The sequence below is a fragment of the Montipora capricornis genome, chromosome 10, assembly GCF_036669925.1.
Source record: "Montipora capricornis isolate CH-2021 chromosome 10, ASM3666992v2, whole genome shotgun sequence".
In the NCBI taxonomy this organism is placed as follows: Eukaryota; Metazoa; Cnidaria; class Anthozoa; order Scleractinia; family Acroporidae; genus Montipora; species Montipora capricornis.
In genome coordinates, this window is record NC_090892.1 from 55,816,209 (window position 1) to 55,835,651 (window position 19,443).

The following is a 19,443-nucleotide window of genomic DNA, read 5'->3' on the forward strand; positions in this document are numbered from 1 at the left end:
AAAAACCAATTTTTCGGATGGGTGTGTCGAAAGGTAAAAATATACGGTATGTGTTCCTGTCTCCTGTATATTGGCTATACCTTTCATTTGCCTCGAATTTTCTAACTTTCATGCGATTGATAAAAATATTCTTAAAGCTCAGGGTTTTCGTTTGAGGCCGGAGGCCGGACGTTTCTTCCGGTCGTTTTCCATTCCATTTCCGGTACTTTCATGCCAATATTTGAGAGGTTTGTTTCATTCTTTATTATTATATATTTTTTATTTACTTTCTAAAGAGAATTTGAGAGAACTCCAGCCTTGCCTGAGAAACTGATTCTTGTGTTCCAGAAACACTGGAAACAGCGTTTCTGAGTGTTCTATTAAAGAAATTTCCTGAGGAGTAAGCCCCCAGACCCCACTAGTAGCTCTGGTCTTCGGCGCTCGCAAGACGCCTTGCGGCGCCAAAAAAAGTCACGTCCGGTGCTTTCAGAAATATGTCCGCTATTTCACAAAACTGTCGAAAAACCAGAAAGCTTCAATTTTAATCTTCAGTAGAACAAAAGGATGACCGCGCAAGCGCAAAACCCTTGACCCACTTGCAGGTAATAATTCAAACAGTTGACTATCTTCCTTCGTTACAGCTTTCCAGACTTGCTTGTCACTTATCCTTACTAGTCATTAACAGGGATGGCCTCTTTCAAATATTAACCAATCATAATATCACACGGAGATAAATAGTGATTTGAAAAGATAATCCAAAGCATCCAGAGAATAACCGTACAGTTTGCAAATGAATAGAATATAAAAGCGTTTGGCTGCCTTGCCAAGAAGCATGTCAAATTGTGCGTCCCAATTTTAGTGGGATTAGAATGGAAATTATACCTAGAAGCTTAATTTCTGATGCTTGTTGAATGTCACATGTAGCTTTCGGCACAGGATTATCCATTCTCCCCCTAACAGTGAGCTCCTTCGTTTTTTGTTGTTAATACGATATCTTCCACCCTTTTCATAACATTAAGAACATCCCTATCGATATCATCTTCTTTCCTAACCCAAACAAACAAAACAACCCTGACAAGAGTGCTCCTCGTACGACCAATACCAAAAATGTTCATCTGAATGTTCACACATTCGCCGCGATTTTTCACCCCGATGACGGCTGTGCTCTAAAAAATGACAGAACTTGCGTGAGTTCGATCATGATTTACTTTGTTGACAGCTGCGTTATGACGCTGCATTTTGATGTCCCAAATTGGTGGGGTCTTGACTTTGGCAAACGATGGAGTCGTCGTGCCTGTCAGTACTTTAATTTCGGCATTGCGGGATCACTTGTCGATTAACGATACCTTAGGATAACCTTAACAAAATATTTCTGCATACCGTATTTATTCGAATAAGCGCCGCGGCGATTATTTACTTTTTCGTGTGTCCGGTGCGGCGCTTATTCGAGGGCGGTGCTTAATTTACTTCATGAGTATCTCTTCATGGCTTACCGACTTGAAGCTAACCTAAGTTTTGGATTTCATAACAGCCTCGTCAATATGCGAAGATTTTGAAGAGGGAGTTGAATGAAAGAGCATCGATATATACTCACTTTGAACTGAAAAACATCACTATTGATGAAAAGAAATTCCCATTGCTGGCTTAGAACCGCATTGCAGCGATGACAGTGTATTTTTATCATCTTATAGAAATACTCGAGTAAGTTCCGCACCGGAGCTGCGGCGCCCATTCTAGGGCGGTGCTAATTAACATTTTCGCTCCACGTGCTGCGAGCGGCGCTTGTTCGGAGGCGGCACTTATTCGAGTAAATACGGTTAGTTCAACACAAAAACGGGCCTTCGTCTTTTTTTTTTTTTATGTCTTCTAGCCTGTGGTTTGCGAATGATTTGAAGTATTTCATTGGGCGTTTGTTATCGAAATCATACTCTTCGCCATTTTCTTTTTGGAAATCTTTTAGGAATGTTGATAGTAGTTTGTCAAGTTCAACGATTTGATTTCCTCTCAGTACTGAAGCTCTTTCGTTTCGTTTATGCTGGCACAAAACGCTGAAGTGCTTTCACTGTGGAACGGCACGTAGTTTTCTTAAGCTTTAGTGTACTGATTGACCTTTGCGCACAAATAAAGCTGTTATGTAAGCGCTTGTCTATTACTGTTGAATTGCCGTTCACTTTCATTGTAAAGGCTGTTGCTACCATTTCTGTGTAAATCCTCACCCGAAGGTGAGTATTTGCTTCATAATTATTCGAGTCCTTGAAAAATGTTACATGATTTCAAGATCGAAAACAGGGATATTCCGTGTTAGCAATCCACTCATGAGTTTTGCATTGAATTTTGTGGGAAAATTAGTTCGTAATTATGTCCATCATCGGGAAAACTAAGAAAATATCGGCCTTCGCGGGGCAGAAAGGAAGCAATGTAATTGGTTGATTTTAGTTACTGGCTCTCGGACTGTTTTAGTCATGTAATAAAATTCTTTAAATTTCCTCTTAGCGCTAGGCCCATCAAGACAAATACAATTTTGTACCAGCCGCTTGGCTCTCAGCCTACCTTGTCGGGGCTGAACTTGTGAAGGAAGAAGGCTTTAAGTATGCCCGCGTTCTACTTTGAATGTGAAAAGGGTTTATTTTAGTTGAAGTGCCTTTACTCTGTAACCTTAGAAACCCAAGGTATCTTCAGTCAAGCCAGTTCAGAACCTACGCACCCACAAAAAGCCCATGTTAAGATTGGAGGCTGTAAAGTGCAGGTTGCATGTCATTGTTTTACCTTAACTGAAACAACCCAAACCTTTACAAAAATGCTAACCTGGGGCTTAAACGGTGTTTACACAGTTTGTATGAGCTCCTTGTGTACGTACCGACAAGTTCCGGAGTAAGCCGGTGTTTTTTTTTTTAAATCTCGCTCTGCTATAAAAATTCCTTCAAAGCGTCCCCTTCCCCTCCCCATTCTTCATTTTCAAGACACCGGATGTCATATTTCATGACCAGATTGAATTATTAGAGAACCTTACTCACCCACTTTACACTGCGCGCCTTTGTTGTTATTGTTATCCGGGAATTTGGAGCGTCTACTGCCATATATGGGCAAGTGTCATTGAGTTATTTTTGCACTCGAGAGAAAAATTAAAACTTTGTCAGGGAAATAAAAAGCACTTCGAAGATCCTTGAGGAGGATTATCTTGAGAAATTAAATGGCTTTCGATCAGAAAAACAAAAGAATACTTTCATTTCGAGCGCTTTTCTATGAAGAGGTGGAGCTACGTCTGCAGTGAATTCAAGTAGGAAGTACAGTGGTACTTACTTGTTTGAACTTTTGAGTGGACCTTTAAAAGCAAGCAACCCACATTTTATTGTATACCCGAGCAGTTCGCAATGGAAACAACAAGGCGAGATAGTTTAATTCGCTGCTAGCGAAGTACTTGGTAAATAGGCCAAGGCCGTAGCTAGCGGAGGGGCAAGAGCGGCAGTTGCACCCCCCCCCCCCCCCAAAAAAAAATATATATATGTATTGAAAAAAAATATATTTTTCTTTAGTATTGAACAGAAAACCTGAAATTTGCTGAAATAACCTTGTTAGTTTGAAACTTTTCACAACCTATCGCTTGTCGTTATGAAACAGGGGAGAAGGGGGCAGCAATATTCGAATACAATACGTCATTTCCACTTCTATAGTTACTTACTGGAGTGAGTAGGGATTGGAAAACAATGACCTTTCTCGGGTATAATGATAAAGCGTTGTGGTCGCCATTTAAGCATCTGAAGGGATGCTCCTTATTCATCGTGGGACGGATTACATACCGGAACCTGAGGTGATTTACCAACTGAAACAAAACTGACGGAAGTGATCGAACCTGGCGTCGTTTTAACTGACTTCCCTGAGTAAGTATTTATATCGTCGATTCTAAGCCATAATTAACTTTGAAGTAGGAAAACTTTTAGTAGGAAATCCAATTGGAGAAATCCTAGACTTACTGGTAGGATTAACGTTCACTTGAAATGCTCTTACTCTACGTTCCTAGAATTTTCTTCTTTTTCAAGTTTAGCTAGTCTTCATACGGGTGTTGGATCCAACAACAATTTCTTCTTTCTGTAAAATAAACACAAGATGACCTTCTGACCTCTACAGTTTTCAACTTTTCCAGACCAAGAATCAGAAAAATGTCACACACAAGCAGCTACAGACTTGCTTCCACAAAACGCAGTTTTATTATCAGTGAGAAAAGGAAACACAGTGAACAGCAATGGATAAAAGCTTTTTACTGATTATGATGGAGATTAGTATTCAAATGCTTGCCAAAGACTTGCCTTGCCTCTTTGTTCAGTGCCGGGAGCCTGAGCTTAAGACATGCACAGAAATAGTTGTACAGAATTATCGATCCGAATTTGCTGTTCGCAATTCCCTACAATGTAGTCCAAGGAGTAATTACTTCATTTTCCAGAAATGATAATATATTAATTCTGATCGCTCCAGTCGTTAATCGACGAATTCCAATTCGGTACTCTTCGCTGTCATTCCAAGAGCAGATGGTTCAACGATTCCGTTCCACTCGATAACATGCTGCGAAGAACAAGTCATACATAAACAATATTAGAAACTCAAATTTTAATAAACATAGCTTATTTTCCAATGGAAAAGAGAATTACATAGCCCATTTGAAATCCGATGGAAACAGATTACTTTACACAGTCATAGCATTCAGAATTTCGGAGCCCTGAAAACGGCGACTGAAGTAATGAGGGCGCGCAATGTAAAGTGGGTGAGTAAGGTTCTTTAAGGGTAAAAACAAAAACAAAAACGAACTAAAATTGTTCTATAAAGTCCATGTAGGTAAATTAACTATCGTAAGAAAGATCTTCAAGATGACGTTACGAGCGTTAGCCCTCGCTCGCGAACGAAACTCGGATGCAGCCAAAGTTTCGTGTTTCACTACCCCACCCACGCAGCGCCACAGTTACTTCAGTAACCTTTGACAGAAGATCAAATTTCACAATTCTACAAACAAAATTTGCGGCGTCAGTGTTGTATTGACAGACACATGTCGATAAGTTCTCAGAGGTAATTTTATACGCGAGCTCGAATGCATATTTCGGCGCCGTGTCGAATTACAGGGAGATCGCAAATCGCGTTCGTTTAAAGTGCTGTACATGTGTTGTATTGCACGCTTAGGCAAACAAACTTTGGTCTGGAACAAGTGCTTCTTGTGAACATATATTCGGGTACGATTCAGCCACGTCATCGGTATTTGTTTCCTCAGTGAGTATAGCCGTATTCATCTCTATTTGATGCATGCTTGGGAACTTACGAAGTGAACACTTTTGAATGTTGCGTTATCGAAATGCGAATGAAGTACTTTTCAGTAAGTAAAGGATTAAGACATAACCATTAATATAGGTGCTGAAAATTGCAAACAGGACTGTTCACTGCTCTTTTAAACGTGTTTGCCTCAATTGACCATTGAAATTTGATATGCACAACACGATTGTATTAATACATGGCTTATTACTTACAGCTTATTCCTGCCGCATTTTATGATCAAGAGTTTTCTATGTTTGAGTTTTACATACGCGAAGTATTTAATTAAATGAGACCACCGTTGTGATATAAAATTGAACAAGGGATATTTTTCCATCGCAAGATGATGAAAGACAGGTTACAGACATTTTCGTCTCAGTTTACTTTGGGTTATGTTTACAATTAGGTATCCAGTGTAATCGTGTTTCAGTGAAGTGTTGTAAAGAATCAACGCAATGGCGAGGTGAGCGAGATCAGGAACAACATACAGCCGTTTTTTTCTTTTGTTGCCGGTGTCAACTGTCATATAAAAGAGATTGTCAGTGACTGCATGTGGTAACTTCTGCAGAAAAAAAGGAGTGACTTTCGGCGGCGGCGAAGAAGTGTCGGAAATCGATTAATTAGTATATCTATAGAGTTCAAATTTAACAATTTTTAGTTGACAGATCGGAAATGCGTTGATCAAATAACCATCTGGGATAATCTTTCAATAATATAGTGTGCGCTCAAGAAAAGAGGGAATTCCCAATTTTGGCAGCGAGAAGTAGTGATTTTAAGAAAAGGGTGGTGACACAGGGACAGTTTGATTATTAATTTTTTTTTTTACAATACAAAGTGAATTGTCGTGGATTTCAGGGTTTTCCAATCCCGCTGAAGCCTGAATTTTTCAGGCTTTCCTTTCGTTGCTGCTCAAGAAAGAAATGTTAATTAATAACTGCGATGATCAGTATCTTAACTGGATTCTTCCCGAAGTTCAAATATATTTGGGTATCATCATATATTGGCTTTTGTCAATGCAATACGTGTAGCTCAATTAAAGCTCTGAAAAAGAATCGAATATTATTTTCTTTAGACAGGTTAAGCCTGGTTTACATTGCGACATGAATTCATCGTTACTGCGGAGACTGTTTCTATTTATTGGCTTTTTATGTGAAATGGACGCCCAGTCGTGAGCTGCTTTGTTTGACTGTCAAATTGCAGTGGATCAAGCGATTTACTACCGTTACGCTGTAGCTTGCCTTTTTAATTAATAGTTTTCGCTGTTGTTCTAAACTGAAGATAGAGGGTGTAAAGACCAAAAACGGGTCAAAACCGAAAACGTTGTGAAAGAGATTACTGTGCAAATGATTTCAGTTTTATTTGTTGATTAGAATTGTTGCTTATTGTTTGCAAGGCTTGTTTGTTTACTGCTGCCAGGCCAGAGGTATTTGACCACTGTAACACTAATGACGATTAATTTTTTACTTAGACACTTAAATATAGTTCCTTTCCTATGGACTCGTAGGCCCGAAGCGTGCCAACGGAGCACCATGGGTAAGATTTTTTTGGGAAATCTATCGATGCGAGAAATCTTGGTTGTGCCTTTATGCAGAAGCATGATTCTTTCCATATATTGCTTTCTGGGGTTAGAAACGGGAGCTCCTCTTTTAGGCTTGGCTAAATCTAAATATTAGGATGCAACGCTTTAAAATCGGCCGGTGTCCAAGATCATTTTCGCGCTTTGGGCATCACACCACGCCTCTTTGTCGTGATTCTGGAAAGATTTCAGTTTCCAGGGTATTCAGTTTTCTTCTCGATCGCAGTGTTTCTCTCCTTATTGTAGTTTTTCTTCTTCAGTATTGTCCAATTTAAAGGCTACTTAACTTGAGGCCCTTTGTGGAAGCGTTTAAATAAAATAATTCACTGTCACTGTTACAACAAAATGGCCTTCTTGCATGACTTACTCCTCCCAGTGATCAATTGTTTTCAGGGGCACTTACTACACTTGGGAGCTTGACGACTTTAACAAAGCCAGATTTCATTTGACAAAGACAGGTTTCATTTGAAACAAAACATTAAAATCCGGCTCGGAGTCAGTGACGATGACTTAATCTTTTACAGTTGACGTCAACAACATCTCTTAAAAAACAGTTTTCCCTATGCAAACAAGGATGTAAATAGCTATTTTCAGCTAAACTGCAGAATACTCTCGCATATGAATGGCGTGTACTTTCTTTCTTTTTTCTTTGCGAGAGAACGTTTTAATGAGAATCGCGTTCAGGCTGAGATTAACAAGAATTTTAAGAACATACCCAGACTGAGAGCCACTTAAGAACGTTTTTTTTATAATCATATTTTGTGGTGTTAAAAGGTCTGTATTGAAGCCCTCGCCAAAACCCTTTGTCGGCCCGTTAAAGGACTATTATCTATCATGAATCCAGCTTGAAACCCTTTGAAAACAGACTAATAAACGAGAGAACATATAAGAATAGGTTGTGTCCAGGAAGTAATGGTTAAAGAGACCACTTAAGTGTGAAAATACGGTAGAACTCAAGTACAAACAATTTATTTGTAATAACGAAAACAAATGAAACATTTCTTTTTGAAAAAGCTGAATTGCCCTGGTATCTCAGACACCTGTTCCATATCGGATTCACGGCGATAAGAGAAAATACTCATTGATCATGACAGCAACAGCAGAAGTACAGTATATGAGAGGAAACGACGATGTCAACAAGACTTAATTCTCATTTGAGGCGCCAATGCCAGTTAATCAGTTCCGTTGCTGGGATTTGGTGAAGAAGAGCCGAACTGCCTTTCCGTTTGTAAGTTACGTGAACGCGTAACAGTGTGGTCCTACTCATAGGTCTAAAGTTCTATAACTAATTAAGTAATCTAAAATTTAAAGCTAGTTTATCGTTGTAACTTAACCATAGGGTTTCCATAATTTAACTGTGCCGTTATTAAAGAATTCATAGAGGGGAAGTAATTTTGTGGGCGTTAATCCGCTAACTGCGGCTCTTGTTTACGTCTGTACTAACGGGTTAGCTTTGTTTTTCAGGTCAGGAAAGTGCAGCGATCCTTGCCTAACAACAACAGTTAGTGGCCTCAGATCACTTTAGCCCGGCTTAACCCCCAAACCGAACTACTTGTTTAAAATAACAAAATATCTGGAAAGTTAGGGCTTTCCGTGCGGATTTTGGAGCGCTAACCTGAGCTCTTCAAAGAGCCGCCCTTTCTTTTTACTCACTTTTACTTAAGCCTTGTTAATCTTCTGACTAATGAAAGCACGTTTTTGTTGTACACGGGGAACGGCTGTTTTTTATAGCATCGTTTTCTTTTTAATTTCAAGAAGAAGCTAGAGAGTCGCCGTCTAGAGTGAAAATTTGGCTCTCTCTCGGCTACCAGTCTACAGAGTTACAAAAGACCATGTTGCTAAGCGAAGGTTAAAACGTTTAGAGACTGGAACATTGGTTATGCTGATTCCTGCTTCATCGCAGAAGTGAGGTAGACGACCTTAAACCCTGGTCATGCACAAAAACTCTCTCTGAATGTTGAAATGTTTTTATTTTGTCTTAAAGGAAGTCATACAGTTTCGAAATAGAGCTGCCATTGAAGATGGACACTGTCGAAATACCCGAAAAGAGAAGGTAAACGCCGAAAAACCTACTCTAGCCTGCACGCAGGTGGTTGGATGGTCGAACAAACCGGAATTCGTAATGAGGTCGCCATCTTGGATTCGCGCGGCTAGGTCTGGGCCGGGTTGAGGGTCGACTCCCGATCCCGTCGTTTTGCCACCTGGCCCAGACCTATCCCACGCTCTTCCAATATGGCGTCTGATAGTGTTTCGTGGCGACACAACATCTACCGCCTGAAAGCAGGCTAAACGTACTCTGGACAACTTAAGATCTCGGTAAAGGTAAATTTGGGCGTCTTGCTCAAATTTCTTGTTTTTGCAAATCTTTAATCGGTGGGCTGTGAAGTAGATTTTCCCGAAAAAAAATTTTGAAAAATTAATTTTAAAACAGCCAAAATTTGCAGCACAACCGTGAGGAATTAGAAAAATCAATGAGAATCTCCCACGCAGCAAATTTCGAAAAAGTCGAAGGAATCGCTTCCAGAAAGTTTGGATTTCAGCACACCGAAGCGCTCCAGGCTAGCTGGTTACAGCCTATCTCCGACTCAAGATAAGCAAACGATTCACGTTCCTTTTGCACCGTTTCCTTCCTCACTGTTATCATCACCGCCGAAAAAGCGATTGGAGTCAACAGTACAATCTATTTTCACCAATCTGTGCTCTCGAAAGAATTGACTAAGGTAAGTGACCAATAAGAAACCATTATATATTTTCTTGCAAAAGGAGTGACGTCACGGAACACGATTTGTGTCAGGTTTTCGTAGACGTTCCCTCCTCCCGTTTTCTTTTAGGGCGAGGGTACGGCTACACGTAGGCTATGCATTTTCGGGCCTTTACATCTCTAGAACGGAGAGGATTTAAGGCGTCAAACTTTACAGTCATTTTTCTTTTTGTTACCTTGAAAACATGTTAAAAGATCGGCTTTCCAAAACAAGTAGTGGGCAGTTTCACAAATGGCTTTTCGGACCCGAAACGTTTTGGAGACTTTCGAGAAACCGGCCCCTTGGGAGGCAAATATACGGAGCATTGAATATTCACTCCGTTTTTAGCCCTTCTCCCTCCCATCCTTGTCCTGGCAAGGTACCTTTTTACTCCCATTTCTTTGATAATTTCCTGTTCTTAGATATGTTGTCTTTTCCGTAGGAAAATGACTACCATAAAGGACGCCGGTGAGTTCAAAAGTCTTGCTTGTTATATTTGTACAGTTTTCAGTCTGAGTAATTATTATAACTGTTTCTAATGAGGCAATTCAGTACTAAATTTTAACGAACGAAGCGCACTTTATAATTATGCATAAATGATAGCGAGACAAAGCGAGCCATCAGTTTGAATTTTCAATTAAACAAAAGATCACTGCAGCCGAGGAACCACCTGAAGAAATTGCGGAGTAAGCCTGCTGAAAAATTCCACGTTTGCCAACGCATGTGCGCTGGAATGATTTTTTTTTAAAACTTGTTTCTTACGACAAGGTTGCATAAGTGTCTCACTGAGACCATCGTAATTTCGCCAGACCTAACGATTCATTTTGAAAATTGCCCCTAACTCATAAACAACTATTGTTCAGATATCGGCTTGTTTGCCTCTTTTTCAGAGCGAGGCTTGGTGCGAGACCTCTTTTTTTTGCTAGCGATAAAATACACCTTTTCGCGACGAGATTCGCTCTGAACCCGAAGCAGATTGCGATTCGGGAATGGACCATTTCTTTTACAAAGAGCTTTTGACTACCAAGCTGGGTAACCGAGTCATCCCACTGGCAACTCTTATCCTGCGTAGATACTTTTAGTGTTGTAACTTTAAAGCCAAGGGTAGTGTAGAACCTTGAGACCACAGTGGCAATGGTGTAACAAAAGCAGCCAATGAGAGATCTTTTGTTTTAGTCCATCAACTTGGCGACGGTGACGTAACATGACCGAAACCAACTGTATACTGCTGGAACAGAACAACGAAACCGCGAGTTTTGCAGTTATGCCTTGCATATCCTCCGTACCTCCCCCCTCCCCCTCCCTCCAAATTATATAGTGAATGACTACGGTGGTTTAAGGTCTCCATCGGCCATGATTATTGGTATTTAAACGATTATTTGTAAGAAGCGCATGCCTAGTATCGTGGATATGTTCTCTCCCCTCATCCCCTCTTGTACAGACATCTTGTAATCTCCAATCTTTCTTGGACGGGTATCCTAAAAAATTGTTGGCATTGCTAATTCCTTCCTTTTAAGGAATTAACTATTAAGAAAATAGGATATCAAACTATTATCTCTTCGTTCACACTCGTGTCAAGCTGAAGAGATAATCATTTGTCCCTGATGGTTATGTGTCAACTTTGAATATGGCATCCTTCTCTTGCTGAAAGGCAAGGCACATTTTATTTCTTGCTACAGATGTGCAAGGAACAGAGAGGAGCTCGAGTGGAGAGGATCATGCTGTCGTTCACTTGGAAGCTAAAATTGTGCACCAAGTCAAAAAAGAGCCATTAGACCAAAATGAGGCTGGAAGGCCGGAATGCAGTTTACTGGAAGGGCCAACGACGGAAAATCGTTTTGAGGAAAAGTGCGAAAAGTATGTTAATGAAGACCAGCATGGCTCAAGAGATAGGATTATAAGCCAGAATCACGACCGTGGGGAGACTTCAGACGTATCTGTCAGCGAAGGATACATAAATGAAGACGTCGAAGGAATTGTACACCAAGTCGCCATCAACCATAGGAATGATAATTTCCTTCGAAGGACCAATCGTCAAAACCTCACTGAGAGATTAGTCTCTGAACGTAAAGGGACAAAACCAGTTAGCCATCAGAAGCGGAGAGTTAAGTGGGCCGAAAACTCCGTCCGTAGAAGAGTCAACCAGACTTTGCCAAGCTTTTCATTAAGTCCGAACATATCCATCGGCACAAGAACAAGCATAGTGATAAACGATTCGAGTGAAGTGTTTAAACGACGATTCCGGAAGGTAAGATCTAAAAATAACGTGTTTCCGCTCTAGCTCATTTCCTCGACCCAAGTCCCCACTCATTTTTCGCACGCATTTTATTCTCTTTCCCTACCATCTGGGAGCCTGGAACAGGCTAATTTCTTTGTACTTAGTAATGTTTGGTTGGCGGTGGTGGTAAAGGTATTGAAATTGCACATTGCAAGGATTGCAACGATTGCACGTTGCATTCATGAATAAGATAATGACTATCAGGGGCTTATCACCACAATCGATCCTTGGAGGAAATGGTGTGTTGGTTAACGAGTGCATGAGTGGGTCTTTAACTTACAAATTCTTAATTATTTGTTATTAGCTGTTGAAGGAAGTAATTTCGAAACGGATGTTAATGCTACAACATTCAACAGTTTGCAATGACACAGTGGCAGCATTGCAACAGAAAATAGTGGGTCTTGAGCGAAGGAATAAGAACCTGGAAGATGCAACTAAGAGATTAGGAGAAACTCTAACAAAACTCGTCCGTGAGGTAAGAGCACAGTCTCAAACACAGCACACATTTGCATGCATGCAACATTCCTTGGCCTTACTAGTCATTGTTAACATGGTACCTGTGTGACTACGTCATAAAGTGAGTGTGGGTTTTTGCTATTCTGAGGCCAAATTCCACGTACGTCTGAGGGTACTAGAGGCATCCCAGCAAACCATCAAACCTTTAAGAAGGAAAGGTTGAGGCGAAGGTGGAGACAAAGTTTGCAAGTCACTGCTTGCTATTGACTATTACCACAAGACGTGCAATTTCCACTCTTATTTCCGCTACCCTTTGCGTTCATAAAACCTCAAAACATTTACAGTGAACTTGTTACTTTTAATTACGGTGTTGTCCAATTTGATTGTAGAAGGAAAACAGCAAAACCGAGTCTGTATCACGTGGCACACAAGTTTCTATGGGAATGGTATGTATTTAAACATTTTGTATGGGTTCTGTCTTGCTTCTGATTTCTTTGAATGGGTATTTGGATATAACCAATAAACCTTAGAAGAATACTCAAGAATGCTCAACTTCGAATAAAAGCGTGATAACAAAGCCTTGAAATGACTAATTTAAGAGGTGTGGAAAAATAGGCATCATATCGTTAGCCAATAAGAAAGATGAATTTACGTACGTCCGATAGGTTACCTATGCCGTGACTGCCGCATTGGTCGTTGGGGCTCTGTACTGCTGCTGACGTCGCAAACTCTTCACTCAACTCATGTCTGTGTTCTGCTTTGCTCTGTAATTTAGCAAAGTTGAGTTCCGTCCGGGACTTAACTTATGTTCCATTTTCACACCACTTACTCTGTCGTCCCTATTGTTTTTCCACTTTCCAATTTTCCCTTTCCACTATTCCCTTCCGGATGGTTTTTGCAAGACCAGAACTTCTGATTACTTTTAACAATCGTCCTGCAATGTTGGACAATTGTGGATCAATTGCTGTAGAGATTTGCTTTTACATGCCATCACTCGTTACGTGCTGTGTATATGAGATACTCAGTAGTCGTCTATATCGTTACATTTTACGGAGGTTATCATACTTTGAAGCTTTACCACCAGCGTTCAAGTCCCACGAACCATAATTTAATGGGGACAAAGGTTGCACGTGACTTCAAAGTTTTAAGTATCGAGGTAGTTGTTATGTTCTTAGCTAACCAGATTGGTCTTTGTTTGTAGTTGCTTGAGCAATTTTGGATCCTTCATCTTTAACCATGGCCCCAAGGAAATTAAACCTGTTGACAGATTCCAGTACTTGTCCGCTTACTTTGATGATGTTAATGGTGCGGTAATGATTTTATAAGCGTGTGATCTGTGCTTTTATCCTATAATGATTTGTCCAGTTTTTAATGAAGCTTTTTCAGTTCTTCTTTGCTTCCTGCCAGGCAATCGATATCATCAGCAAAGCAAATGTTCATGATCACTCACCTTTCAATGCTGACTGTTACTTCATGTCCATGCACTCGGTGCATTTTTCATTATCCTCTCCACATGAGATGCTCAAGACAGTCAGTGAAAGCAATATCCTTGGTGTACACCTGCAGTGGTTCAGAACCATTTGACAACTACTTCATTTCTGTTGTCCCAAAGTGCTTTTTTTTTAATCAACAAAGGTGTGGTAAAGTTTTGTCAACGTTGTAGGTATTTTAAGACTCTGTAGTTTCCTCTGGCCAAATAGTTGTTCTGTTGTGCTTTTTTTTCTCTTCTGAAGCCAACCTTTTCTTCCACTATGATCCGTTCTGCTTGGGGTGTAGTGTGTTTAAAATTATTCTCAGCGAAATTTTGTTGGAGTGGCCAATGAGGCTAATTTGTCTATAAAGGAGGTTTCCTTTCTGAAGCAGAGTTACAATCAGTGACCGTGCCCATGATGTTGCTCACGTTCTCGTTTTCCTTATCTTACTACTGCAAATGTTGTCTATAATGAATACTTGAAAAGAGATGCACTTCCCACGAGGTAGACTTATCCTGGTAATTTTGTTACTTAATTATCATGCCAGTTCATAGCCCTGTAATTTTTATATATGCATACAGTGTAGATACTTAAATTAATAATCCTGGAAGTCAGCAGACCATACAGGCTGGAATGTTAAGTAGTAGGTGGCCCCCAAGAAAGAGATAGAGAAGCGGAGCAAAAAAAATCGATCTAACGAACCAGCCAAATAAAAAAAAAGTGATTAAATTATGTTCACAAATTAAACTTTTAAGCCACCACACAATATTTTGTTACGGTAGGTGTTGCATTATTTGGAAACCTACTGTATACTCTTTTGAAAACAGCATGCTAGGGAAAAAGAGAACTCTATTTTATTTCTATGGGCAAATATATGTAAGGATGATTTGAGCGAGTGCCACCATTGGCAAAAATAGACGAATGTAGGCCTGGGTATGTTAATTTGGTTAAATTGTAGTGCAGCTCTGAGGTGGCGACGGGCGGCAAGAGAGTCTCAGCCAAGCGACTGCTGCATGGAAGTCATTCTGGGTAGCTCTTGCCACAGGTTCGAGGTGTAGCTCAAACCCCTAGAATAGGATTACCTTTTGGTTTGAGAACACAGAAAAAAAATAACGTTAAAACAAACGAATACTTTTGTGGATTCAAAACTACATTCAAGGAGCATTTCATTCCCATAGCATCAATTCTGACGACATTTACCTCAAACCTATGATCAGACTCAGAGAAGAGAAATGACGTATCGTTGAACAGCTTTCAGTGCACTACTGTGTTGTCTTTCAAAAGCATCCAAACAGCTGACGCTTGGGGTGAAAGAAAATAAGAACAGGAAAATTAGAAAGTTGCTTTGTGTTTAGGTGGAGGAGAAAGGAACAAATCGAGGGTAGCTTTAGAAGACAGAGATTCGGCAGCGGAAATTTAGATTGACTTATGTTTCTGTCTAATGCAGAAAGAAATGCCTTTGCTTTTTTGTTTCTGATTTGTAGATTCTTAGTCGGTCCTCATCCTGCTGCCCGGAGAAACCTGAATTACTATCAGCAAAGGATAAGCCGTCCTTAAACAATTTCACTGATGGTCCTGTGATTGTTAATGTCTTTGGTTGTCAAAGAAATGTCCCTTCCGACGAACACACATCACAAGTCGCTGCTGCCGTAGAGTCTGGCGACAGGTCTCAGGAAATATCAGCATCTCATCTATCTCAGGCACGCCAAGCCAATATTTTATACCCAAAAATCCAGCATGTGTGTTCCCTCAGTACCCCCACGACGGAATCGTTCAATCAGCAACATTCAGTTCCTGGTTATGAGACGTACATGCTTCCCAAAACGCTGGAGAGCACAAACAGGCCCGTCCGAGGAACAAATGTACAAACGACAAGACCGGAAACAAGCCATTTGCAATGGAATGTTTCCCAAGTGCCGGCAAACCAACCAGGAATATTTCCTGGTCATGTATCCTCGTATCTGATCCACAGTGGAGTCGAATCAGCGCATTGCAACGCCACCGTCCAACCCCAACATATTTTTTCTTCCGATGGTACTGCTATCTTAAAACCTGTCCGCCACAGCGCACAAGCCCCTAGGAATCTCCAGACCGATAGACCGACGCCTTACTTTAGGTCCCAGAATGCTATCTTGAGAGACGCTCATGCTACTCAGAATATCAGTAAGAGATATCACGAAAACACCCCTGCAAGGACCCAAAGTCCTGTGCCCGTTTCACATCAAGGCAAGATTATACCCAATGATACTGTCCCTCTAGAGAAAAGAACAATGTTCCCCATCTCTCTACCTTCTCGTCAACTAGACCAAAATCTCAAGTCAATGTCTCTAGACTCCTGGAAAGAAATATCGTCAAGGCGTGGTAGATTTGCCGTCCAATCGATTGACCAACGGACTGGACAGGCATCGCCAATAACAAGTAATGGAATACTCTCGGAGCGTTACGTAGATTGCACTCCAGATTCCAGAAGATATTTTCAAAATGTAGGCGATCATAACCCATTAGTTGGTCAACAGCAAGTGACGAGGGGCAGTCTTCCGGTTCAGTTATCCGGTAATAACACAAGAATCATTCCTCAGGGACTTTCGGGTCCACGCACAGATCCAACTTTGCATCTGTTTTCACGAGAGCAAGGTATCTCAGAGACTCAATCACCTCCGAACCACCACCAAATTTGTCGGTTTGAAGAGGCGTCGGCTGATAGGAATGCTCTCATGAATCCATGCTCTCGAGCCAACCTCGCTGGCTCTAGAACCCATATATATTCGTCTAGATTTGACCAAACGTCCTTTCCGCAGCCGACAAGCAGCGTTCAAATGCTAACCCAACGCGAGCAGACCTTGCAACCTTCTCAAATGCCTATGCCTATGCATGGTGGACTAAAATCTACGCAGGTTCCTGGACGTGAAAATGTCCAGATGGCGTCTCAAGGGTCTGGCAATCGAGGCACTGGTCATTATCAAAACCACAATGGACCACAACGGCATCACCTGTTACTAGAACAACAGCAACGAAGAAATGAAGGGAGACAGCCAAAACAACAAGCTCAACTTCAACAGAAACAAAATCAACCTCTTTCACTGCAACAACAAGAGGATCAGCTGTGGCAGCAACACCTCAAGCAGAGGAGGCAACAACAGCAAAGGGAGCAACAGTTTCCAAAGCAACTTCGGCAAGAGAGTATGCTATGGAAACAGCAGCAGGAGCAGCAAAAACACCATCAGCATCAACCGATTCCTCAATGGCAACAGCAACATCAGAATCATCAAATTCAACAGCAGAAAGAGAGGCAGTTGCCCCACCGGTGTATGCATTACCAACAACAAGCAAGTTACAAACAGTTACCGATTGTTCGAAACCAAGGTATGCCTCCTAGTATGAGTTCATTTCCAGACCAACAAACAGTGGAAAACATGCAGCATAATCCCCATGTTCCAGAGCGAATTACGGGTTTCCAAGGAACATATATTCCTGGACACTTACGCCATGACCAAAACGATTCGAGTGCGAAGGCCTCAGTTATTTTTCAAGACAGGAGCTTGGAAAATCTGCTCAATTTAAACAGCGTACCCAGTGAAACATTGCCTGGAACTAACCATCGGTTAAATGCAGTTGAAAAGCGTGCAAGTGAAGGTCCCTTGAGTGGCATGAATTTTATACAGGCAGTTGGCGGTCAAAAAGAAGGTACAAACAGTCATTTTCCGACCAGTAAAGGTACGCCCGCAATTATTAAGGAAACTATTTCTGCAATTAGCAGTTCAACAACACGCTCAATTCCGAATGACATTCTTGAATTTTCGGCAAGAGACAACCTTCCACACGTGCAGGTTATTGAAAGTGACAACATTTCATCGGATACCAAGACCTTTACATCCAGTAAACCACCAGATAATGAACCTTATTCCGCTTTGGCGTTTGCACCTGAAGCACCCACGTCGTGTTCGGAGAAAGAGAACCAAAGCTTGTCTGTTCAACCATTAAAGAGCATATCGTTACGACTTTTTTGTCCCCAGCAAAAAATGGAAAATGAACAGTCTGACAAAAGGCGCACAGCCTGCAGTGCAGTAACCACCACTGAAGCTGAAGAAAGAGTTGGAAGGAGTACAAGTTCATTTACTGAAGACACCAGTTCAAAGGATTCACATACCGATGATCCTCATGCAGAATCTAGCCAAGCTGACCAAAAGGAAAAAGCCTCTCAAGTTGAAACGAACGAGAAAATGTTGTCGCTGAAGCCCGCTCTCAGTATCGAGCAAAGCAAAATGAACATTGTTATTTCATGGGACTTACCCAATCGGGAACTCGAGTGTAATGTGATAAAGTATGAACTGTTTGTATTGTCGGCGTCGAGTCAAACCGATCCTTCAAGTAGCTGGGACCTACTTGGTGTAGTGGACGCTCTTGCTCTGCCCATGGCTTGCAGCATGAATCAAGTTCAAGCGGGTGCTTCTTATTATTTTACTGTTCGAGCGATCACAGAAAAGTATGAACGTGGGTTGTTCAGCGACCCTTGTTTTGTGACAGTAAGTGAAAACGAGCAAATCGTTTGACAAAAGGAAGGATCTTTTGGCAAGATTAAAAGGAAGTCCCCTTCAAGATATTCCAAACGTTTTCTTTTCAGATTAGAGTGGTTTGATAATGCGTTTTAGGTTATAATTTCCCTAATTTTTTTTTTATTTTTTGCTCTTATTGTCTGGGAATGACATGGTCCCCCAGGTCTCAGGGTCTGTTGAAGGTGTCAAATGATACGTATGTAACGCCATTGTCGTCTTGTCATGCATCTTGTCATGCATTGATTCAGAAACCAATAGTCATCCAGTTGTTGGACGTTTGGTCCTTTGTCATTTTGGGTTTCATTTGATGGCTCACGTTTTTAATTACCCGAGAAAATGTGAAAGCAACCTAAATGTTTCGTTTTCAAACTAAAAATCTCTGATCACGGTACCAAACTTTGCTCAAAATGAATACTTAACATAATTCTAATTTTAATTTCAGACTACAAACTTCTCTATTACCATTTTCATAAAAACAAACAAGTGCTGTCCAATACCACTTTGGTTTTCGCCAAAAGAATAATAATAATGTATTTTACACGCTGATGGTAATGATATAAAGAATACTCAAATAAATATGATGGAATAAAAGTTAATCATTTTTGTTAGTCCTCTGTCAGCCCCCTACACAGTTTTTTGCAATTTCTTTTCTCAGGGACACTCACTATAATTTGCCTCTGGTCCCACTATTCCCACCATCCGACAAAATATAAAATGATGTGTCCGAACGACTACACACGGTGTAATGTTTGCAGGAAGGTTAACGTCTAATTTTTTCAGGGCATTCGCAATTCTGTCCATTCTTCGTTGAAGGTAGGCCTAGCCAAATTCTGCTCTGCAAGATTTGTGCAACTCTTACGATTTTGAGCAATATTTTCGATTCTGAGCATCTTTTTGGAGAGTGAGCCACTTTACAGCATATTTTTGGCATATGCGTTTTCTTTGGAAATTCACGAGCATTTCACTAGAAAATCTCTCTTCCGTTTTGATCGGTTGGGCATCATGTGTTGATAGATTCCAAATATGAATGTGCCGGATTTGAACCATTTCCAGAATGAGTATCCAATGTTATTACATTCCAAATGATACAACCAGC

The 19,443-nt window shown here is 40.8% G+C and overlaps 1 protein-coding gene across 5 annotated transcripts; it reads left to right on the forward strand.

Moving 5' to 3' along the window:
* The first annotated feature begins 3,750 nt into the window (after window positions 1–3,750).
* On the forward strand, window positions 3,751–18,937 carry LOC138021424 (uncharacterized). 5 transcript variants are annotated; one of them, XM_068868298.1, is made up of 9 exons: window positions 5,060–5,232; window positions 5,678–5,734; window positions 8,312–8,348; window positions 8,832–8,900; window positions 10,031–10,056; window positions 11,268–11,836; window positions 12,171–12,341; window positions 12,712–12,768; window positions 15,279–18,937. In XM_068868298.1, the coding sequence occupies exons 4-9, from the start codon at window positions 8,869–8,871 to the stop codon at window positions 18,342–18,344; spliced, it is 3,921 nt and encodes a 1,306-aa protein (XP_068724399.1). In that variant the 5' UTR covers window positions 5,060–5,232; window positions 5,678–5,734; window positions 8,312–8,348; window positions 8,832–8,868; the 3' UTR covers window positions 18,345–18,937. The 5 variants fall into 5 exon arrangements, with proteins under 5 accessions (XP_068724400.1, XP_068724399.1, XP_068724397.1 ...); XM_068868296.1 differs by having other exon boundaries at window positions 6,344–8,900; XM_068868295.1 differs by lacking the exon at window positions 8,312–8,348.
* Window positions 18,938–19,443: the final 506 nt, after the last annotated feature.

What these genes read in the sequence shown, in the direction of transcription:
- LOC138021424 (XM_068868295.1), top strand. An exon ending in TTAAACGACGATTCCGGAAG is followed by an intron (nt 11,837 to 12,170) that starts GTAAGATCTAAA and finishes ATTTGTTATTAG; the next exon opens with CTGTTGAAGGAAGTAATTTC. An exon ending in CACAAGTTTCTATGGGAATG is followed by an intron (nt 12,769 to 15,278) that starts GTATGTATTTAA and finishes TCTGATTTGTAG; the next exon opens with ATTCTTAGTCGGTCCTCATC.